This window comes from Elephas maximus, chromosome X (genome assembly GCF_024166365.1).
Source record: "Elephas maximus indicus isolate mEleMax1 chromosome X, mEleMax1 primary haplotype, whole genome shotgun sequence".
Classification (NCBI taxonomy): Eukaryota; Metazoa; Chordata; class Mammalia; order Proboscidea; family Elephantidae; genus Elephas; species Elephas maximus.
Window position 1 is genome coordinate 140,108,822 of NC_064846.1, and position 17,015 is coordinate 140,125,836.

At 38.2% G+C, this 17,015-nt stretch overlaps 1 protein-coding gene across 4 annotated transcripts in view; it reads left to right on the top strand.

Moving 5' to 3' along the window:
- Window positions 1–1,493: 1,493 nt before the first annotated feature.
- Window positions 1,494–17,015, top strand: part of CFAP47 (cilia and flagella associated protein 47) — a 321,340-nt gene continuing 305,818 nt past the window's right edge. For all 4 annotated transcript variants that reach the window (XM_049871901.1, XM_049871902.1, XM_049871903.1 and 1 more), the window contains exons 1-3: window positions 1,494–1,733; window positions 3,599–3,750; window positions 11,991–12,106. In XM_049871901.1, the coding sequence (XP_049727858.1) occupies window positions 1,539–1,733; window positions 3,599–3,750; window positions 11,991–12,106 (463 nt within the window). In that variant the 5' untranslated portion in view covers window positions 1,494–1,538. The remainder of the gene's footprint in view (window positions 1,734–3,598; window positions 3,751–11,990; window positions 12,107–17,015) is intronic.

A 17,015-nucleotide genomic window follows, 5' to 3' on the forward strand; every position in this document is an offset into this window, starting at 1 on the left:
ACCTAAAAGTAAGTACATAATCATGTTTGGTTGAAAATTTTCACTAAAACAGCTTATAATTCACCGAAATATGCCTTTACAATAGTTGACAATAGAAATGGTTTGGCCATCAGCTACTAAAAGGGTGGTGGTTCGAATCCACCCAGAGGCACCTCAGAAGAAAGGTCTGACCATCTACTTTCAAAAGATCACAGCCAGTGAAAACCCAGTGGAGCCCTGAAACACATGGCGTCATTATGAGTCAGAATCGACTCCATAGCAACTGGTTGGTTGGTTGACAATAGAAATTTGACTGGAGAGTTTGGAGATAAAAATATGAAGTAAATGTTAGAATACTTCATCTGGAGTGTAAAAGAATAGACAAAAAATCAAGATGGCTTAATGATAGGTACTAAGGACAACAGATTGAGCTTTAGGCTTGGTGAATTTGGAGAGCTATGTGACATTCTCCCTTAGCTAATGTGAATACCAGCGGAGCAGGGAAATAAAATTGTTCTCCATTTGATTTTCATTATTGTATCTTTAGAGCCTATCCAGAAGTCCAGCCTCAGGCCAGTCTCCTCATCTATCAATTCCTAAGAATTTGAAAATAATAATCACCACCACCACCTCCACTGTTTTGAACTATTGGCATAACAATTCCAGGAAACTTAACAGCTTGCCTTTTATATTTAGGACTACTGACTGATCGCCACCTCTTTGTGGAAAGTAAAGTAGTTCCTTATTTATCATCTTGGTAGCTATGGGAAAAGTTTTACAAAGATATTTAGGTTTTAAAGGATGAGTAATTGTTTGGCCGGCAGATAGATGGAGAGGCCATTCCCCTCAGAGTGGTAAGTAGGAAATGGAAGCCCCTGGTATGTTCTAGAACCCTGAGAAGATCACAGTAGGTGAAGGATGAGGAGAGAGTAGGGACTGAGGAGTGTGAACTGGGGCCTGTTGGAAAACTAGCTATGAAGGTGTTTAACCTCAATCTCCTGAGCAACACCTTCATTTCACAAATGAAGAAACTCAAACCTACAGTAGTTAACAAAATGCCTAAAGCCTCTATATTTAACTTGTGGGCCCTGGACCAGCAGCATTGGAATCACCTGACATCTTGTTAGAAATGCAGATTCTCAGGCCCTGCCCCTGATCATAATTTGCATTTTAACAAAATACCTAGGGGATTCCTATTGCATCTTGAGAAGCGTTGATCTAAAGACCACTGAGCAGGACAGCTGTTGAGGGGGGAGGGGTGACTGTTTCTCTCGAATTCCTTCGTTTCTGGTACATCCTGCTGCTTTAATAGGCCCCCTGGCCACATCACTTCCCTCTGTTCTTAAGCTTGGCCTTAATAAGATGCCTCTGGGGTTTGCGATACCGTATAGTCTTTTCCATCTACTCTGGAGACAGCTGCAACTCTGAAGTTTTCTCGCGAGACAGCTGCAGGCAGCCTCGAGGCGAGCGCGGCGTCGAATGGTTGCCTAGCGACGACCGTCCATGCTAGTCTTCAGCTTGGTTCCGTAACCATTTTGGCGGCGACCAAGAGGGCAGCCATGGACACGGAGAGGGGCTCTTTCATCCGCCGGGACTCAGAGATCCCAAGGAAGGAGGTGCACCTGCGGGTGATCCCGTCGGAGCTGAAGTTTTTGGACACGTCAGCAGGGAAGGTGTATCGCCTTCCATTTACTGTACACAATTTAGGTCGCTGGAACCAGAAGATCCGGTTTCAGGAGCCACTGAAACCACAGGTGACAGCCCAAGGGGTGCCGCAGTAGGAGCTGCGGCGGGCGGGGGCTCTGAGAACGCCTATCCATCTGGATGCCTTTTTTTGCCTCGGGAGTAGATGTATGACTCCTGCTGGGGCAGGAAGGCGAGGGGAGGATTGAACTTTTTCCAGGGAGCGCTGACTTTTCCTATCTTGGTGTGTGTGTGCGCGCTTGTGCTCGCCTATTAGTTTGATTTGGGTTCGATTTGATTTTTTTTCTTTTTCCTTGAGGCTGGGAGATGGGGAGGACAGAGCGGGGGAAAACTGATCTAGAACCTCCCTATTTCTTCAAAATTTGTAAAGAAGGGAAGAGGACTCCATGACTGTCTCCCCTTAACCAACCCAAATCTTTGCTCATGATACTGTACTATCTTAAGCATTATGTGATCTTTAATCAAAATTCTATGTTAACTACCTTTTGAATAGTGAAGTGCCTGATTAGTCCCTATACTGTAGAATTAGTGGGAATGTTATTTCACTACATGAAGAAGCCTTTATTGAGCACCTACTATGTAACAGGAAACCTTGGTGGTGTAGTGCTTAAGTGCTATGGCTGCTAAAAGGTGCGCAGTTCGAATCCACCAGGCGCTCCGTGGGAACCCTGTGAGACAGTTCTACTCCGTCCTGTAGGATCGCTATGAGTCAGAATTGACTTGACCGCAATGGGTTTGGTTTGTTTTGGTTTTTTTACTACGCAACAGGCAGTGTTGTGAGGAATACAACACGGACACAGCCCTGCCCTCATAGGGCTTAGAGACTAAGGGGGAAGTCTTCATAGAGGTCTAAAACTGCCGCTAGTGGCTTCGTACTGCCGATTTTTTGGTTAGCAGCCGAGCTCTTAACCACTGCACCACCAGGGAGGTCTAGCTATCAGCAGAATCAATGCTTTGAGAGGCTGCCCGATCTTCTGATTTAAAAGTCAGCAACATTTCCTGTGCTCTGTCTCACAGTGTTGGAGCCTTGATGGCGCAGTGCTTAAGAGGTAGGGCTGCTAACAGAAATGTCGGCAATTCGAATCCACCAGCCATTCCTTGGAAACGCTATGGGGCAGTTCTGCTCTGTCCTATAGGGTGGCTAGGGGTCGGAATTGACTCGACGGCAAAAGTTTAGGCTTTTTTTTTTTTTTTTTTATCTCACTATGTTATTTTAGATCATGTATGTGACTGGATGGATATTAGTTTACTACTCTTATCTGTTTCCAGGGAGACTTTTGATATAGTGAAAAGGTGATTAAAATTTGGGATACGTAAGTGATAAATAACTGATTTTTAAGGGACTGTTCCTGATGATGGAGCCCTGGTAGTGCAGTGGTTAAGAGCTTGGCTGCTAACCAAAAGGTCAAAATATACAAAATATTGTACACTTGTATATATGTATATGTATATATATGTGTATATATATATGTACTGGGTTATATATATGTGTGTGTATATATATGTACTGGGTTATATATGTGTATATGTATATATGATTGAGTAACATTTATTGTGTTCCTCTTCCTTTGCATTAGATTTTAAGCTTCTTGGAATGAAGGCCATATCAGTTCTGTAAGGATCTCAGATTTTTAAAGTAGCCCATGGGCATTTACATGTTTTATTCTAACTGAGTATAAGTTTCTTTTAGTGTACTGTTAAAAGCATGACTTAAGGATCTAGAAGCTGATAGATATAAATAATGGTCTTTGAATGTTTGCCTTTAGGGCAGAAATACTAAGGCCTATGTCTCGAGATGTCTTTTATAATAATATGCACTCCTAAAACTACAGTTGCTCACCTTATTTCCTTGTAAGGAGTTAAGATGTCCGTTTTGACATTTGGTTTTTGTTTGTTTGCTTTTCTCCCACTGCAGTTCAAACTGCTTTTGAACAGCCTTGATAAAGAGCTTGCTTCTGGCCTCCAGATGACGGCTATGGTGGAATATCATCCTGATAAAGATGAAGACACTTTTGACCAACTACTTATTTCAGCAGGAAGTAAAACAATAGAAATCCCTCTAGTTGGGTATGTTATTTTCATATCTCATACTGACATTTTGAACAACCTTCAAATTGAGTCAAAGGAATATTGTATATTTTCTCTGACCAATAAGGCTTTAATTTTCCTATAGCTGAACTTAAAGGAAGAATTTTTTAAAAATTGTGGTGTTTCAAACAAATGGAAGCCTAGATCTCTGGAACTTTTCATGAAATAACCTAAAAATACTCGCTAATTGAATGTGCTATTAATTGAATTTTTGTGAACCCATTCATATTATAATTTAATTAAAATGTGAAATTTACTTCACTAAATTTTAAATAATACAGATGTTTGGATTGGAAAAAAATAGAAATGGTGTCATTTTGAGATTGATTGGAGAATGTGGACAGATATAAGGAGTATTACACAAAACTAAGTGCTAATTTAGAGATTAAACTTGATAAAAACAAAGTGTTTATTCGACCAGGTGTTTGTTGTTTTAATTTTACAGTGAAAAATGTATACTTCTATTCATTGTAAAATTTCCTATAAAACTAGTGTTAAAAATTTCAAAGCATCTTCCATGTGGTCCTTCTCCTTTTCCCCAGCAAAATGTTCTACAGGTGTTATTTTTCTCTATCTGTCAACCACCAGAAGTATTAACATTGGAATATTTTCTGCTTATTACATTGTAATAGACATAACACCTTTTTATGATTCCCCTTATGTTTTTTCATTTATATAAACTAAATTTGGATCTGAAATTATTTTGTTCCTCCATATTGTTGTGAAGTTCTGATTTAGCACATCATCCTGTTTTATATGGGAACCGAACAGTTGACACATGGTAGGAAAGGAACATGCTATTTAGCCTAATCAAATATTCAATTTACTCTTTGTAACTTATTTTAAGTAGGACCATTTTTGGTTTGTTTGTACATCGGTATGCCTGTGACTGATACTCAGATTCTCTAGTCTGTGCTCTGTATGGAGAGAAGGGGTGAAGATGGTCCTGTCCTTGAAAAGTAGGAATTTTTTCTTGTCCCCACAATGTATACCCTCTCTTATCAGAAGCCTACTCACTCCTCACCACAGTTGCAGCATAAAGCCAGCACTGTTCCTTTAAGTGTGATGCACAAGATTGCGGTAAGATCTGTGTGTGTGTGTGAGAGAGAGAGACAGAAAAAGAGACTTTGCTTATATATATATATTTAATTCAGATGATTGCAGATTCACATGCAGTTGTAATAAATAAAACAGAGAGGTAAAACAGTCGTAAGAAATAAAATAGATAAAACACCTTGTACGGTTTCTCCCAGTCGTAACATTTTGCACAATTATAGGATAATACCACAACCAGGATATTGTTATAATCCACCAATCTTACTCAGACTTCCACAGTTTTATTTGAACTCTGTATATGCATGTGTGTGTTGTTAAGTATTTTATCACCTTCCATGGGTTTGTGCATCCACCACCATAGTCAAGATACTGAACAGTATTCTAATATCACAGGAATCGTGTCCATTGTCTTTTATAACCACGTTCACCTCCTTTCTGCCACATGCCCTCCATCCATAAACTTGAAAACTGCTACTCTGTCCTCCCCTATAATTTTATCATTTCAAATATGTTATATATAAATGGAATCATGCAGTATATAACCTTTTGGGATTGGCTTTTTTTTTTCCCCTCAGCAAAATTCCCTAAAGATTCAGCCAAGTTGTTGCACATATTAATACTTTGTTCCTTTTTAAGCTGGGTGGTATTTTGTGGTATGCATATACCACGGTTTATTTAACCATTTACCTCTTGAAGGACATCCGGGATAATTCCAGTGTTTGGCTGTTATAAATAATGCTGCTAGGCACATTCTTATACAAGTGTTGTGTGAATGGGTGTTTTTATTGTGATGAATGCTCGTGAGTGAAATTGCTGAGTCGTATGTAGTTACGTGTTTAGTTTAATAAGAAAATCCCAAGTTGTTTTCCAGAGTGACTGTACCATTTTACATTCAGACAAGCAATGTATGAGTAATCCACTTTTTCTACATCTTTGCCAACATTTGGTGATGTCGCTGTTTTAACCATTGTGATAGGTGTATTATGAAGTCTTATTGTGGTTTTAATTTGAATTTCCTTCATAGCTAATGGTGTTGAATATCTTTCCATGTGCTTATTTGCCACTTACCTGTATACCCTCTTTGGTGAAATGCTTGTTCATGTCTTTTGCCCATTTTCTGATTGGATTTTTTTTTAACTGTTGACTTTTGAGAGTTCTTTATATATTCTGGATATAAGTCCTTTGATGGATATGTGGTTTGCAGATATTTTCTCCCAGCCTGTAACTTGACTTTTCATCTTTTTAACAGGGTCTTTTGCAGACAACAAGGAGCCCTGGTGGTACAGAGTTTCAGTGCTCGGCTGCTAACCGAAAGGTTGGTGGTTCGAACCCACCAGCTGCTCCATGAGAGAAAAGACCTGGTGATCTGCTCCCAGAAAGATTATAGCCTAGGAAACCCTATGGGGCAGTTTTACTGTGTCCTATGAGGTGGCTATGAGTCAAAATCTACTCGACAGCAACGGGTTTGGTTTTGGTTTTGTAGAGAATGGGGGCACTGGTGGTTCAGTAGTAGGATTCTCACGTTCCATTTGGGAAATGTGGGTTCCATTCCGACCAATGCACCTCACTTGCAGCCACCACCCATCTGCAGTGGAGGCTTGCCTGTTGCTATGACACTGAACAGGTTTCAGTGGAGCTTCCAGACCAAGACAGATTGGGAAGAAAGGTCTGGGGATGGCACAGGAGCCAGAAGTGTTTTGTTCCCTTGTACATGGGGTCACCATGAGTCTGGGGCCAACTCAATGGCCCCTAACAATAATGTTTGTAGAGGAAAAATTTTTGATTTTGATAAGGTCCAATTTATCAATTTTCCTTTTAGAGACTGTACTTTTAGTGTCAAATATAAGAACTCTTTGCCTAGCCTTAGGTCCCAAAAATGTTCTCCAATCTTCTTAAAAAAAAAAAGTTTTATAGTTTTACATTTTATATTTATTATCTATTTTCAGCTATTTTTTGAATGAAGCATAAGGTTTTGGTTGAGGTTCATTTTTTCTTTTCCCCCTATCGATGTCTACTTGTTCCAGCCCCATTTGTGGAAAAGTCTATCCTACCTTCATTGAATTGATTCTGAACCGTTGTTAAAAATCACTTGAGCATATCTGCCTATTTCTGGGTCCTGTATTTTGTTCTGTTGGTCTATATGTTAATCCCTCTGCCAATATCATGTAAGATTAGCTATCCTGGGACCTGTGCCTTTACATAAAAATTTTAGAATAGTATTTTCTGTGTCTACCAGAAACACTGCCGGGATTTTGATATGAATCATGTTAAACCTATAGACCCATTTGGGGAGAATTGACATCTTTATTCTGTCAAGTCCTCAGATACATGAATGTGTTATGTCTCTCCATTTATTCAGGTCTTCTTTGAATTCTTTTCATTGGCAGTTTGTAATTTTCAGTATAAAGATCTTGTACACATTTTGTCAAGTGTATACCTAAGCATTTTGTTTTCTTTAGATCAGTTCTGAATTCTATTATGTTTTAAATTTTGATTTCTGTATGTCATTCTCAGCGTATAGAAATGCAATTGGTGTTGACATTGTATCTTGTGACCTTGTTGAACTCACTTCCTAGTTTTTGTTTATTTGTTGTTTAGATTCCTTGGGATTTTCTACATAGATAACCATGTCATCTGGATATAGTGGTAGATTTTTCTCTTCCTCTCCAAAATGTATTTCTTTTTCCTGACTTATTTCTGTGGCTAGAATTGTCAGTACCTAAAGAATGACATCATGCTTGGTAAAACAGAGGGTCAGCAAAAAAGAGGAAGACCCTCAACAAGGTGGATTGACACAATGTCTGCAACAGTGTACTCAAACATAGCAACGATTGTGAGGATGGCATAGGACTGGGTAGCATTTTGTTCTGTTGTACATGGGATCACTATGAGTCTGGACCAACTCAATGGCACCTGACAACAACAACACGTTGAATATGAGTGATGAGAGCAGACACCCTTTCCTTGGTCCCTCTGTTAGGATTCAAACTGCCCACCTTTTGGTTAGCAGCCAAGCTCTTAAGCCATTGTCTAATCTTTGGCTGAAAAGTGGATTCGGGAGTGGCTTCAGTTCTGGCTTAGGGTGTCTGGGGTGTGGTATTATTTTTGTCTACTTGCTTTATTTTATTGGAAACCCTGGTGGCGTAGTGGTTAAGTGCTACGCCTGCTAACCAGAGAGTCAGCAGTTCAGATCCGCCAGGTGCTCCTTGGAAACTCTATGGGGCAGTTTTACTCTGCCCTATAGGGTCGCTATGAGTCGGAATCGACTCGACGGCACTGGGTTTGGTTTTTTTTTGGTTTAGTGCTCCCACTTTTCTTTGCGGTTGCGGCCTAAGGGGTGGAAGGTGTTTTTCCAGGCCAGGCTGCCAGATGTCTCTTGGTGGGGGAGGAATATGGTGGGATCTTCCACCATTGCACCTCTTCCCCAGGAAGAAAGGCCTGGCAATCTGCTTCCATAAGATTACAGCCAAGAAAACTCTGCAGAGTGCAGTTCTACTCTGAAGCACACGGGGTTGCCGGGGTTTGGAATAAACTCTATAGCAATGGTTTGATTTGAGTTATATATGTATATTCAGTTTGTATACAAATGTGTATATAAATATATTTCCTAGGATCATAAATACGTGTTTTTTTTAGTTTCTCATGGATTATAATATTAATATAAAATTGCTTCACGCTCTATATATGACAAAGTTTGATATTTTTTAACATAAAGAGCAAAATATTATTGGAAATGCTTTTCTGAATCAGATTGATAGAGCTGTTAAACTTTCATTTAGTTAGCATGTTCCTGAATGATGGTTACTTACTGCTTAACTGAGAAAGGGTTCCACATAAATTTTTATTGCCATTTTTTTGTTTTTTTGATGTAAATGCTGAGAAAAAAAATTGTCTTCATAATAAGTAGATGGTAATGAAAGGTGCTTTATTATAGCAATGTCGCTCAATTTTTAACTCCTTTAAAGTTGTATGCTAAAGTCACAACTGATTATTATCAAGCATTATTTTTAAAAATTTATCAGCTATCTCAGTTATACAGTAAAACCTGCAAAACCCTGAACCTGTGTAAGGTGAATGTAGTACCTGGTCAGAGAAGGAAAACTCAAATATTTTCCACTAAAATGAGCAATAGAAAAGTGGTAAGACTTCCCCCGTCAAAGGCAGAAAACTTGTGAGACCTGGAAAAACAAGGCAGTCCTATTGCATTCCAGCTCTCTTAAGTTTCACTGTATCTTCCTGTTTCAGCGTTGATAAAGAAAATTGTAGACCACCTTAATGCAAATAGATTTATAACCTAGTCATTTTAGCCATTCACTTTCCCAACATCAACACTGTTATTTCTAAAAATCCCCTTGTTTGGGGCCCCAGAGGTATTTCTACCTCAAAGCAATGCATCAGAGTAAGATTAAGAAAAGGTAGGATCTAGCCACCCTTTTGTTTTATAAAGTGACGGAAAAGAAATTATGAATAAGAGCATGGGAAAAAGAGTCTGCAGGACTATATAAAGAGCAAAATTAGAAGATGTACCTTTGGAAGATCTTTATTTACCCATCCAGTTATTACTGAATTTGAAGGCCTCCGGTACGTGACATTGGGATGTTGATCTTCTCTTGTTCTTGAGAGATTCCTTCAACTCTGATAGAGCCCAACTGGCATCTTCTCATCCAGAGAACATGTGGGGTCAATAGGGCATACCCTCATAGCTGGCTAGACACTTTATTGTCTTCAGAGGTCAGCTGTTTTATTGTGTTGTAGTGTGAGTGGGGCCAGATCACATTTTTGTTTTTGTTTTAATACAAGATGAAGGGAAACCAGTAGGAAAGCCAGAGGAATTGTTATATGTTACCAAACATTTGCTACTGAGGAAGACCATATATAATATCTATGAGAAGATTCTTAAGAAATTGTTCTTAAGACCCTTTTCTACTTGTAGCTAGGTGAATATTTTGCAGAAATGCTTGACTTCCCATCTTATATTGTGTATGTAATGGGTTCCTCTTTTAGATCCTGAAAACATCTTATTAATGCAATCTATATTCTAAAGTCATTGATCTTCCCTTTTCTAGTTGTGAAAATACAATCTGTTTCTGAGAAGAGCATGAGTATTCCTTTGAAGATGCGACATATCCTTTTCATGACCGGTGGGATATATTGGCTGCCCACCAATATTTTCTGGCTCTCAGGTTCATCGGGAAGCTGATTTCCCATTGATAGTGCACACTGCTGCAAGGCAGGGGCCTTTATGACTGTTTGAAACACCCTCCCCCCCAAAAAAAGGGCATGTGCTGCAAATTACTGTTTTTACAGGGTATTGTATGATCTGTGTGCATTTTTGGAAGAAAAATAGAAATTTTGAAATATTTTTTGGGACATGTATGCTCCAGTAGACTCAGGGTGGCTCTAGGGGTAGAATTAGTGGGACAATGTATGTCCTTCTGTGCACTAAGGGTTGGCTTGTGGGAGGGGGTGAGAAAAAGAACCCATACTACCTACAAAAATTCAACAACACTCAGTGATTCAGTATGTTTCCATTAACGAAAACACATGGTATCAACAAAAACTTAAAAAGCAGAAAATAGTTGGGTCTTGAAAGGAATACCTAGAACAGTCCTGGCTGACCCCTGGATTTTCTGTACCTATCCAATAGCATACACACACACATACACACACACACACACACGCACACACACACACACACTCTCTTTTTTTTATCCAATAGCATACACACACACACACACTCTGTCTCTCTTTTTTTTTATCCAATAGCATACACACACATACTCTCTCTCTCTCTCTCTGTGTCACACTCACATATACACACACAACCCAGAAAAAAAGACCCAGACCACTAGTGCATAAAGCAGTGTTTGTGAATGCTTTGTTCAGAGTTTCTTACGTATGTATTTATGCATTTAAGTATATACATATGTATGTATGTAAACATTTATTTATTTTTATTTAGAAGACTGTACCCAATGTAAAGTAAATGACTTAATACGTGTGGTTGGCACATAACTTAAGGATTCAATAAATATCAGCTGTTACGATTATTATTGGTGCTGCTGTTACCATTCTTAAGTTTATAAGTGTTTATAATTCTAAGCTAGGAGCTCTAATATGATCCAGATAATTCCTTAGATAAATCATGTAAACTTTTTGAGTCTGACTTTTCATGGGTAACATAAAAAAAATAGGAAAAAAAAAAACATAGGTGCCATAATATTTACCTACCTTTCAGAAATTTTGTGAGCGTCAATCATAATAACATACTTAAAACATACTTAAGAGTGCTTTATAAACTATAAATTATTATCCAAATATAAAATGTAAGTGTCCTTATAAGATGAATATATAGGATGATAATTGGTTTTTAAAACATGTATGAAAGCACATGCTATGGATATGCTACAGTAAACCCTTTAAATTAGAGACACGTATGAAAAATAAATTGGTCATTTTGTACTTTAGACCTTCTTTTAGACCCCAGATGATATTTTGCAGGATCGCTGACTTATTTCATCAGATTTCACATCATCCAAACTGCTTTACTTTGTTAAGATAAGTTCCACCTTTTTCGAGGTGGGACAAAAAATATGGGCTTATGTAGAGATTCTAAAAAGGAGTCCCAAATAGGTTTTGAGCAATGATAATACCATTGAAATAAATGGATACCCTCCCAAAGTGAGTATTTGGGAGGGTATATCTTGTACTTAGATGCATAAAATCTGATTTGTTAAAAATGTCTTATCTTGTTTACATATCTTTATTTCACAATTTCTTCTGTTGACAAGTATGCTATTAGTGGACTGGTAAATTTTTTTTAAGGATATCAGAATGTCTTTTGAAGGACATCAGATAAAATTGTTTATATATGTTCTCTATAGATTTATGGGAAACCCTGGTGGCGTAGTGGTTAAACACTACAGCTGCTAACCAAAGGTCGGCAGTTTGAATCCGCCAGGCACTCCTTGGAAACCATATGGGGCAGTTCTACTCTGTCCTATACTGTTGCTATGAGTCAGAATCGACTCGATGGCAACGTTTTTTTTTTAATGGGTATAGATTTATGAGTCAGAATCTACTCAGTGGCAACAGGTATAGATTTTACTATTAGGTTCTGATTGTTAAAAATTAACAAAATGCCCTCTTTTTCCCTCCCCTAGGTTGATTCCATGCTGCCAATTGGAAATTGAGTCAGAAGTTGATTTTGGCACACTGGTTGCCAATAGTAAAGTATATTGTAAAGAGATTAGTATCGTTAACCATGGCAAAGCTCCAGGTAAATATTTTCTGTCCTATAAATTAGCTTACAATTTTATAAGATAGTTGGTATCATTTGAAATGTTTGCCTAGTGTGATTAACAGCTTTCCTGATTCATCAAAAAAAGAAAAAAGATGTCTATCATTTGAAGTAACTCAGACTTTAAAGATGATGAATAGCATGACTATAAAAGACTGACAAGTAATATTTCTGGAAAAATGAACCTGCCTCCTTATGATTCTGACGAACACAGCCTGACTCTCAGAGGCTTGTTGATCTCCCAAAGAATAGGAGACAGGGTGGCATCGTGAAAGTGACATGGTCCTTAGAGCCATCCAGAGGTAGAATTATGGCACTGTGCCTCACTATGATCTGAGGCAAGTGTCTTCAATAAAGTTAAATAAGGAAACAAGTTGGCTCATTTATAAACTGGGACTAATAAAATATGCTGTGTGAAGTATGTATGTACTTAAAATGATGAGGTTTGGGTGGGAACACATGAAAGTCCTAGTATGGTGCCTGGCTCATCATAGACACTCAGCCAATATTTATCCTCTTTCTCTATCATATTCATCTTTGAATTCACAGTGTGGTCCCTAGAAGACTCTTACTAATTGCTTGTTGAAAGAATAAATGCTTCTCTCTTCCCCAGACTTGATTATTACTAGGGATTCTTATGGGGTCTAACAGTTTCCATAAATTTGTGTGTGTGTGTGTGCGCATGCACGCATTCGCACGTGTGCTCTTCATTGACAGTACACAAAACACATGTAATCGCTTATCCCGAGTCTCTTGGAATGGTCAGCATCTGGGGTGGCAGTGCTACCCTGTGTGCCATGATGAGATAAGGACTGCCTCAGGAGAAGGAGGGTAGCTCTCAAATCCCAACCCCTTTCCCACTAACTGAGGATGTCCTCTAGGACCACCCGATTGAGCATTGGGAGTGATTAAAGCAGTCTGTCATTTTATTGATTTTTCCTGGGGCATAACCAAATAAAATTGATCATTGTTCCTCACTGAATGTTGTTCAATTTGCTTTCCATGATTTGGTTTTTAAAGAATTGAATTTCTGATATCTGCGAAATTGTAGAACATTAGGGTCACGTGGTGCAATGGTTAAGCACTCAGCTGCTAACTGAAAGGTTGGTGGTTCGAACTCACCCATCAGTTCCATGGGAGAAAGACCTGGCAGTCTGCCCCCGTAAAGATTACAGCCTAGAAAACCCTATGGGGAAGTTGTACTCTGTCACATAGGGTCGCTATGAGTCAGAATCAACTTCACGGCATTTAACAACAACATGTCGTCTGATTCTTATGTTTAGGGTGGAGTCTCTTAAGGTGAGTGATTATGGGCTATACGGTCTTGAGACTCCCTGGCTATATTTTCAAGCAGTGATGCATAATTAGAGAATTTTATTTGTATTATTTTACTTTCTAAAACTGTAACTTAACTATTGGCCATTCAAAATCCTTCAGTATTTTGATCAAAATGGTATATACTCATTTTATTCTAAAATCTTATCAAACTGCGTGGTTTTATTACATAAGAAATCTCTCTTTAAGTAATAGGAAATATGATTGTAATTTAATACTAGTTTATTCAATAAGATAAATAAAATTAAGCTGCAGACCTGAATCCGTATCTTATGGGAAAAATGATCCACATTGGCCTTTTGTATTGTGTTAATTTGGTTAGGTTTATTATAATCAAGGAGCCCTGGTGGTTCAGTGGTTAAGAGCTCAGCTGCTGACCAAAAGGTCAGCAGCTCAAATCCACCAGCTGCTCCATAGAAACCCTATGGGGCAGTTCTACTCTGTCCTATAGAGTCCCTGTGAGTTGGAATCTACTTGATGGCAACGGGTTTGGGTTTTTTGGTTTATTATAATTGAGTACTGTGAAATGTTAATTACTTTTACCTTACAAACTGAATCAAGTTGTTAACAATGAATGACATTTTCCTCATCTTGATTTTGCCCTCATTCTTGGAGTGGATCACATTATTTCTTTTTCTACCTTTACCTAAATTGATGGTATGTATTCACAGTAGTGAGTGCCTGTAAAGCATCATAGAGCCTTTACTATCTGCAAGTATAATAATATATACAATGATATATGAATATTCACGAATATAACAATGCATATTCATGAAGGAAAAAAAACCACTTATGCAGAAAATAGATTCAGCAACCAGAAATGATTTTAATGAAACTTGGAAAAAGGATTTTATGTAACAAATATTTTATCGTGTTAGACTCAAAATCAAATATAAATTTATATGTATATACTTAAGAGGACGTAAAACATTCCACACTCAGCAGATTCATGATGTGTACAACTTAGTTTTCTCTCTGTGGTAGTGTCACTGAGGTTATTATCTTTGGTTATGTAGACCCCAAAGTTAAGTTATATAACAGTTTCTTGATGGCCTTTTAATAGCCCATTATGGAGTAATCATCCATGAATTTAACCAATAGTTTTAAAATCTTTTTTCTTTACTCAGACTTTAAATGGTTCCTAAGTGTACTCCTTTTTTTTTTAAGTGTACTCCTGACTTGGCATTGTATCACTTGTCTTTTCTTCTTCGAAAGACAGGATTCAGTCTTTAAAATGTCTTTAATATTAGTATTTTGTGAACTGGTGAAATATTTTATGATTTTATGGTATAATATTCGTATCATCCCTTAGCTTTTATATTTGAAGATTGAAAAAATATAATTATTCTGGCATGCCTTGAATTGTAATCTTATCTTCCTGCCCCTGAGGGGGTTGCCATGGAGTCAATTCCATGTATCTCAGAGCAGAACTGTGCCCCGTAGGGTTTTCAATGGCTGAGTTTTCAGGAGTACATTACCAGGCCTTTCTTCCAAGGTGCCTTCTGGGTGGACTCAAACCTCCAGCTTTTCAGTTAGCAGCCAGGCACACTGTTTGCGTCATCCAGTGACCATCTTTCCCCTGAGTACCCTAGATTATTTGAGTAGACATTTTCTACTGCAGTGTTATGATGGTGTAACAGTCTCCAGAGTCTCTGGGGTGAACTTTACACACTTCTGGGCTTAAACAACTCTCTCAGAACTCATCATACTTTAGGGTTTTTTGGTCTACTTGGCCCTAAATATATGATGAAGTTTCTCCTGCTCTTAATGCCCACCCCCTCCTCCACCTGATCACCAACATCATCTTTCTGCTTCACCGCCTAGAAAAGCCTGGCATCGTGTGTAAACCAGGTAATGTGTTCGATTGGACCAAAGCCAGGAAAGGTCCTTGAGATCCTCCTTACCACCTAGAGAAGCATCTACAACTTATTCTCAACACTTTGTTCTTCTTCTTCTTCTTCAGTTTTGTGTTCTTGGAAACGCTGAGCAAGGAATTCACTCTTCCCAAGCATCTGTAGCATCGCCTGTACAATGACATAAACATAGTGCCTGCCTCCTGTGATTGTGGTGATGATTATTAAGATGTTTCATACACTCTCTGACATATATTAAACCATTGTTGTCAAGTTGATTCCAGCTCATAGTGACCCTATCAGACAGAGTACAACTGCCCCATAGGGGTTCCAAGGAGTGGCTGGTAGATTCAAACTGCTGACCTTTTGGTTTGCTGCCGCCCTCTTAACTACTGCACCACCAGGGCTCTTCTGACATACATTAGGTGTTCAATAAGCATATATTATTATTGTTATCATTACACTGAATACCTCTTCCATCCTCAGTCCTTTTTTGTGGACCATTGTTCCTTTATTTGTTTTATTAAATGTGAGTATCCCTTAGGGGTTTCCATGGACCTTCGTGTTTCTTAAGGCAACAGACATTCTCTGGGCAATCACTTCCATTCCTATTCCTTCACTAACTATCCTCTATGCTAACTACTATGCTACTGTTCTCTGGGTCTTCTTCAGGTGTCTCAAACTTGATCCATCTAAAACTGAACTCAGCTTCCCCTGAAACTTTTCATTTCCTCTTTTATGCCGAATGATACCACCATGTTCTTGGGCAAGTCAGAAACTTGGCAAAATTCTAATCATGTCTCTCTTTTTCACCTCCTACCATCTTACTCAGTCAATTATTAAGTCCAATCTATTCACTTCTTAAATATGTCAGAAATCCTACCTCTCTCTGTCCCACTGCCACTTCTCTACGACAGGCCATCATTTTCTCTTGTCTAGTGACCACACTAACTAATGATTTTCCTGAAGTCTCTTCTTTTCTCCTTCTAGTTCATTCTTCACACCTTGTTGTTGTTAGGTGCTGTGGAGTCAATTTTGACTCATAGTGACCCCATGTGACAGAGTAGAAATCCCCCATAGAGTTTTCTAAGCTATAAGCTTATGGTAGCAGATCACCAGGCAGCCAGTGTCATATCTGAAGAAAATGAAAATCTGATCATGAATGTTCCATTTGTACCATCCTTTCAATGTCACTCTGCTCTTAAGATGAAGTTCTCACACCTGTTATTAATAATTAAAAACACATAGACAAATAGTTCATCGTTATTAATGGTATTAAAGTTATATAAGGCTTACAGTAAATTTCATATATCAAATCTTTTAATATATTTAGAAGATTGAACAATATTCTTTTGGCTTTTGAGTGGTTCCTTAATAAACCTTTAAAACATTCTCTTAAACTCTTTGGTCAAATTGCATTTAACTGAGTACAGTGTAACTATTTAACTGAATTCAGTTTCCTTGTTTTTCTAGATAGTTAAGTCAGTAATACCTGTTCATCTGAAATATGTATAATTTTACAGATTTTTGCTTTGTTTTAGGACAACAAAATGAAACTTAAATGTTAACTCATTAGCACTTCTTCAAAATGACTGGATTAACCATTTTTGTTACTGTGAGTTTGCTTGCCTTGCCTTCAGGTCATCTCTGTATTAAAAGAAAAAAAACAAACAAACTTGTGTTGTCTTTTTATGTTTTCA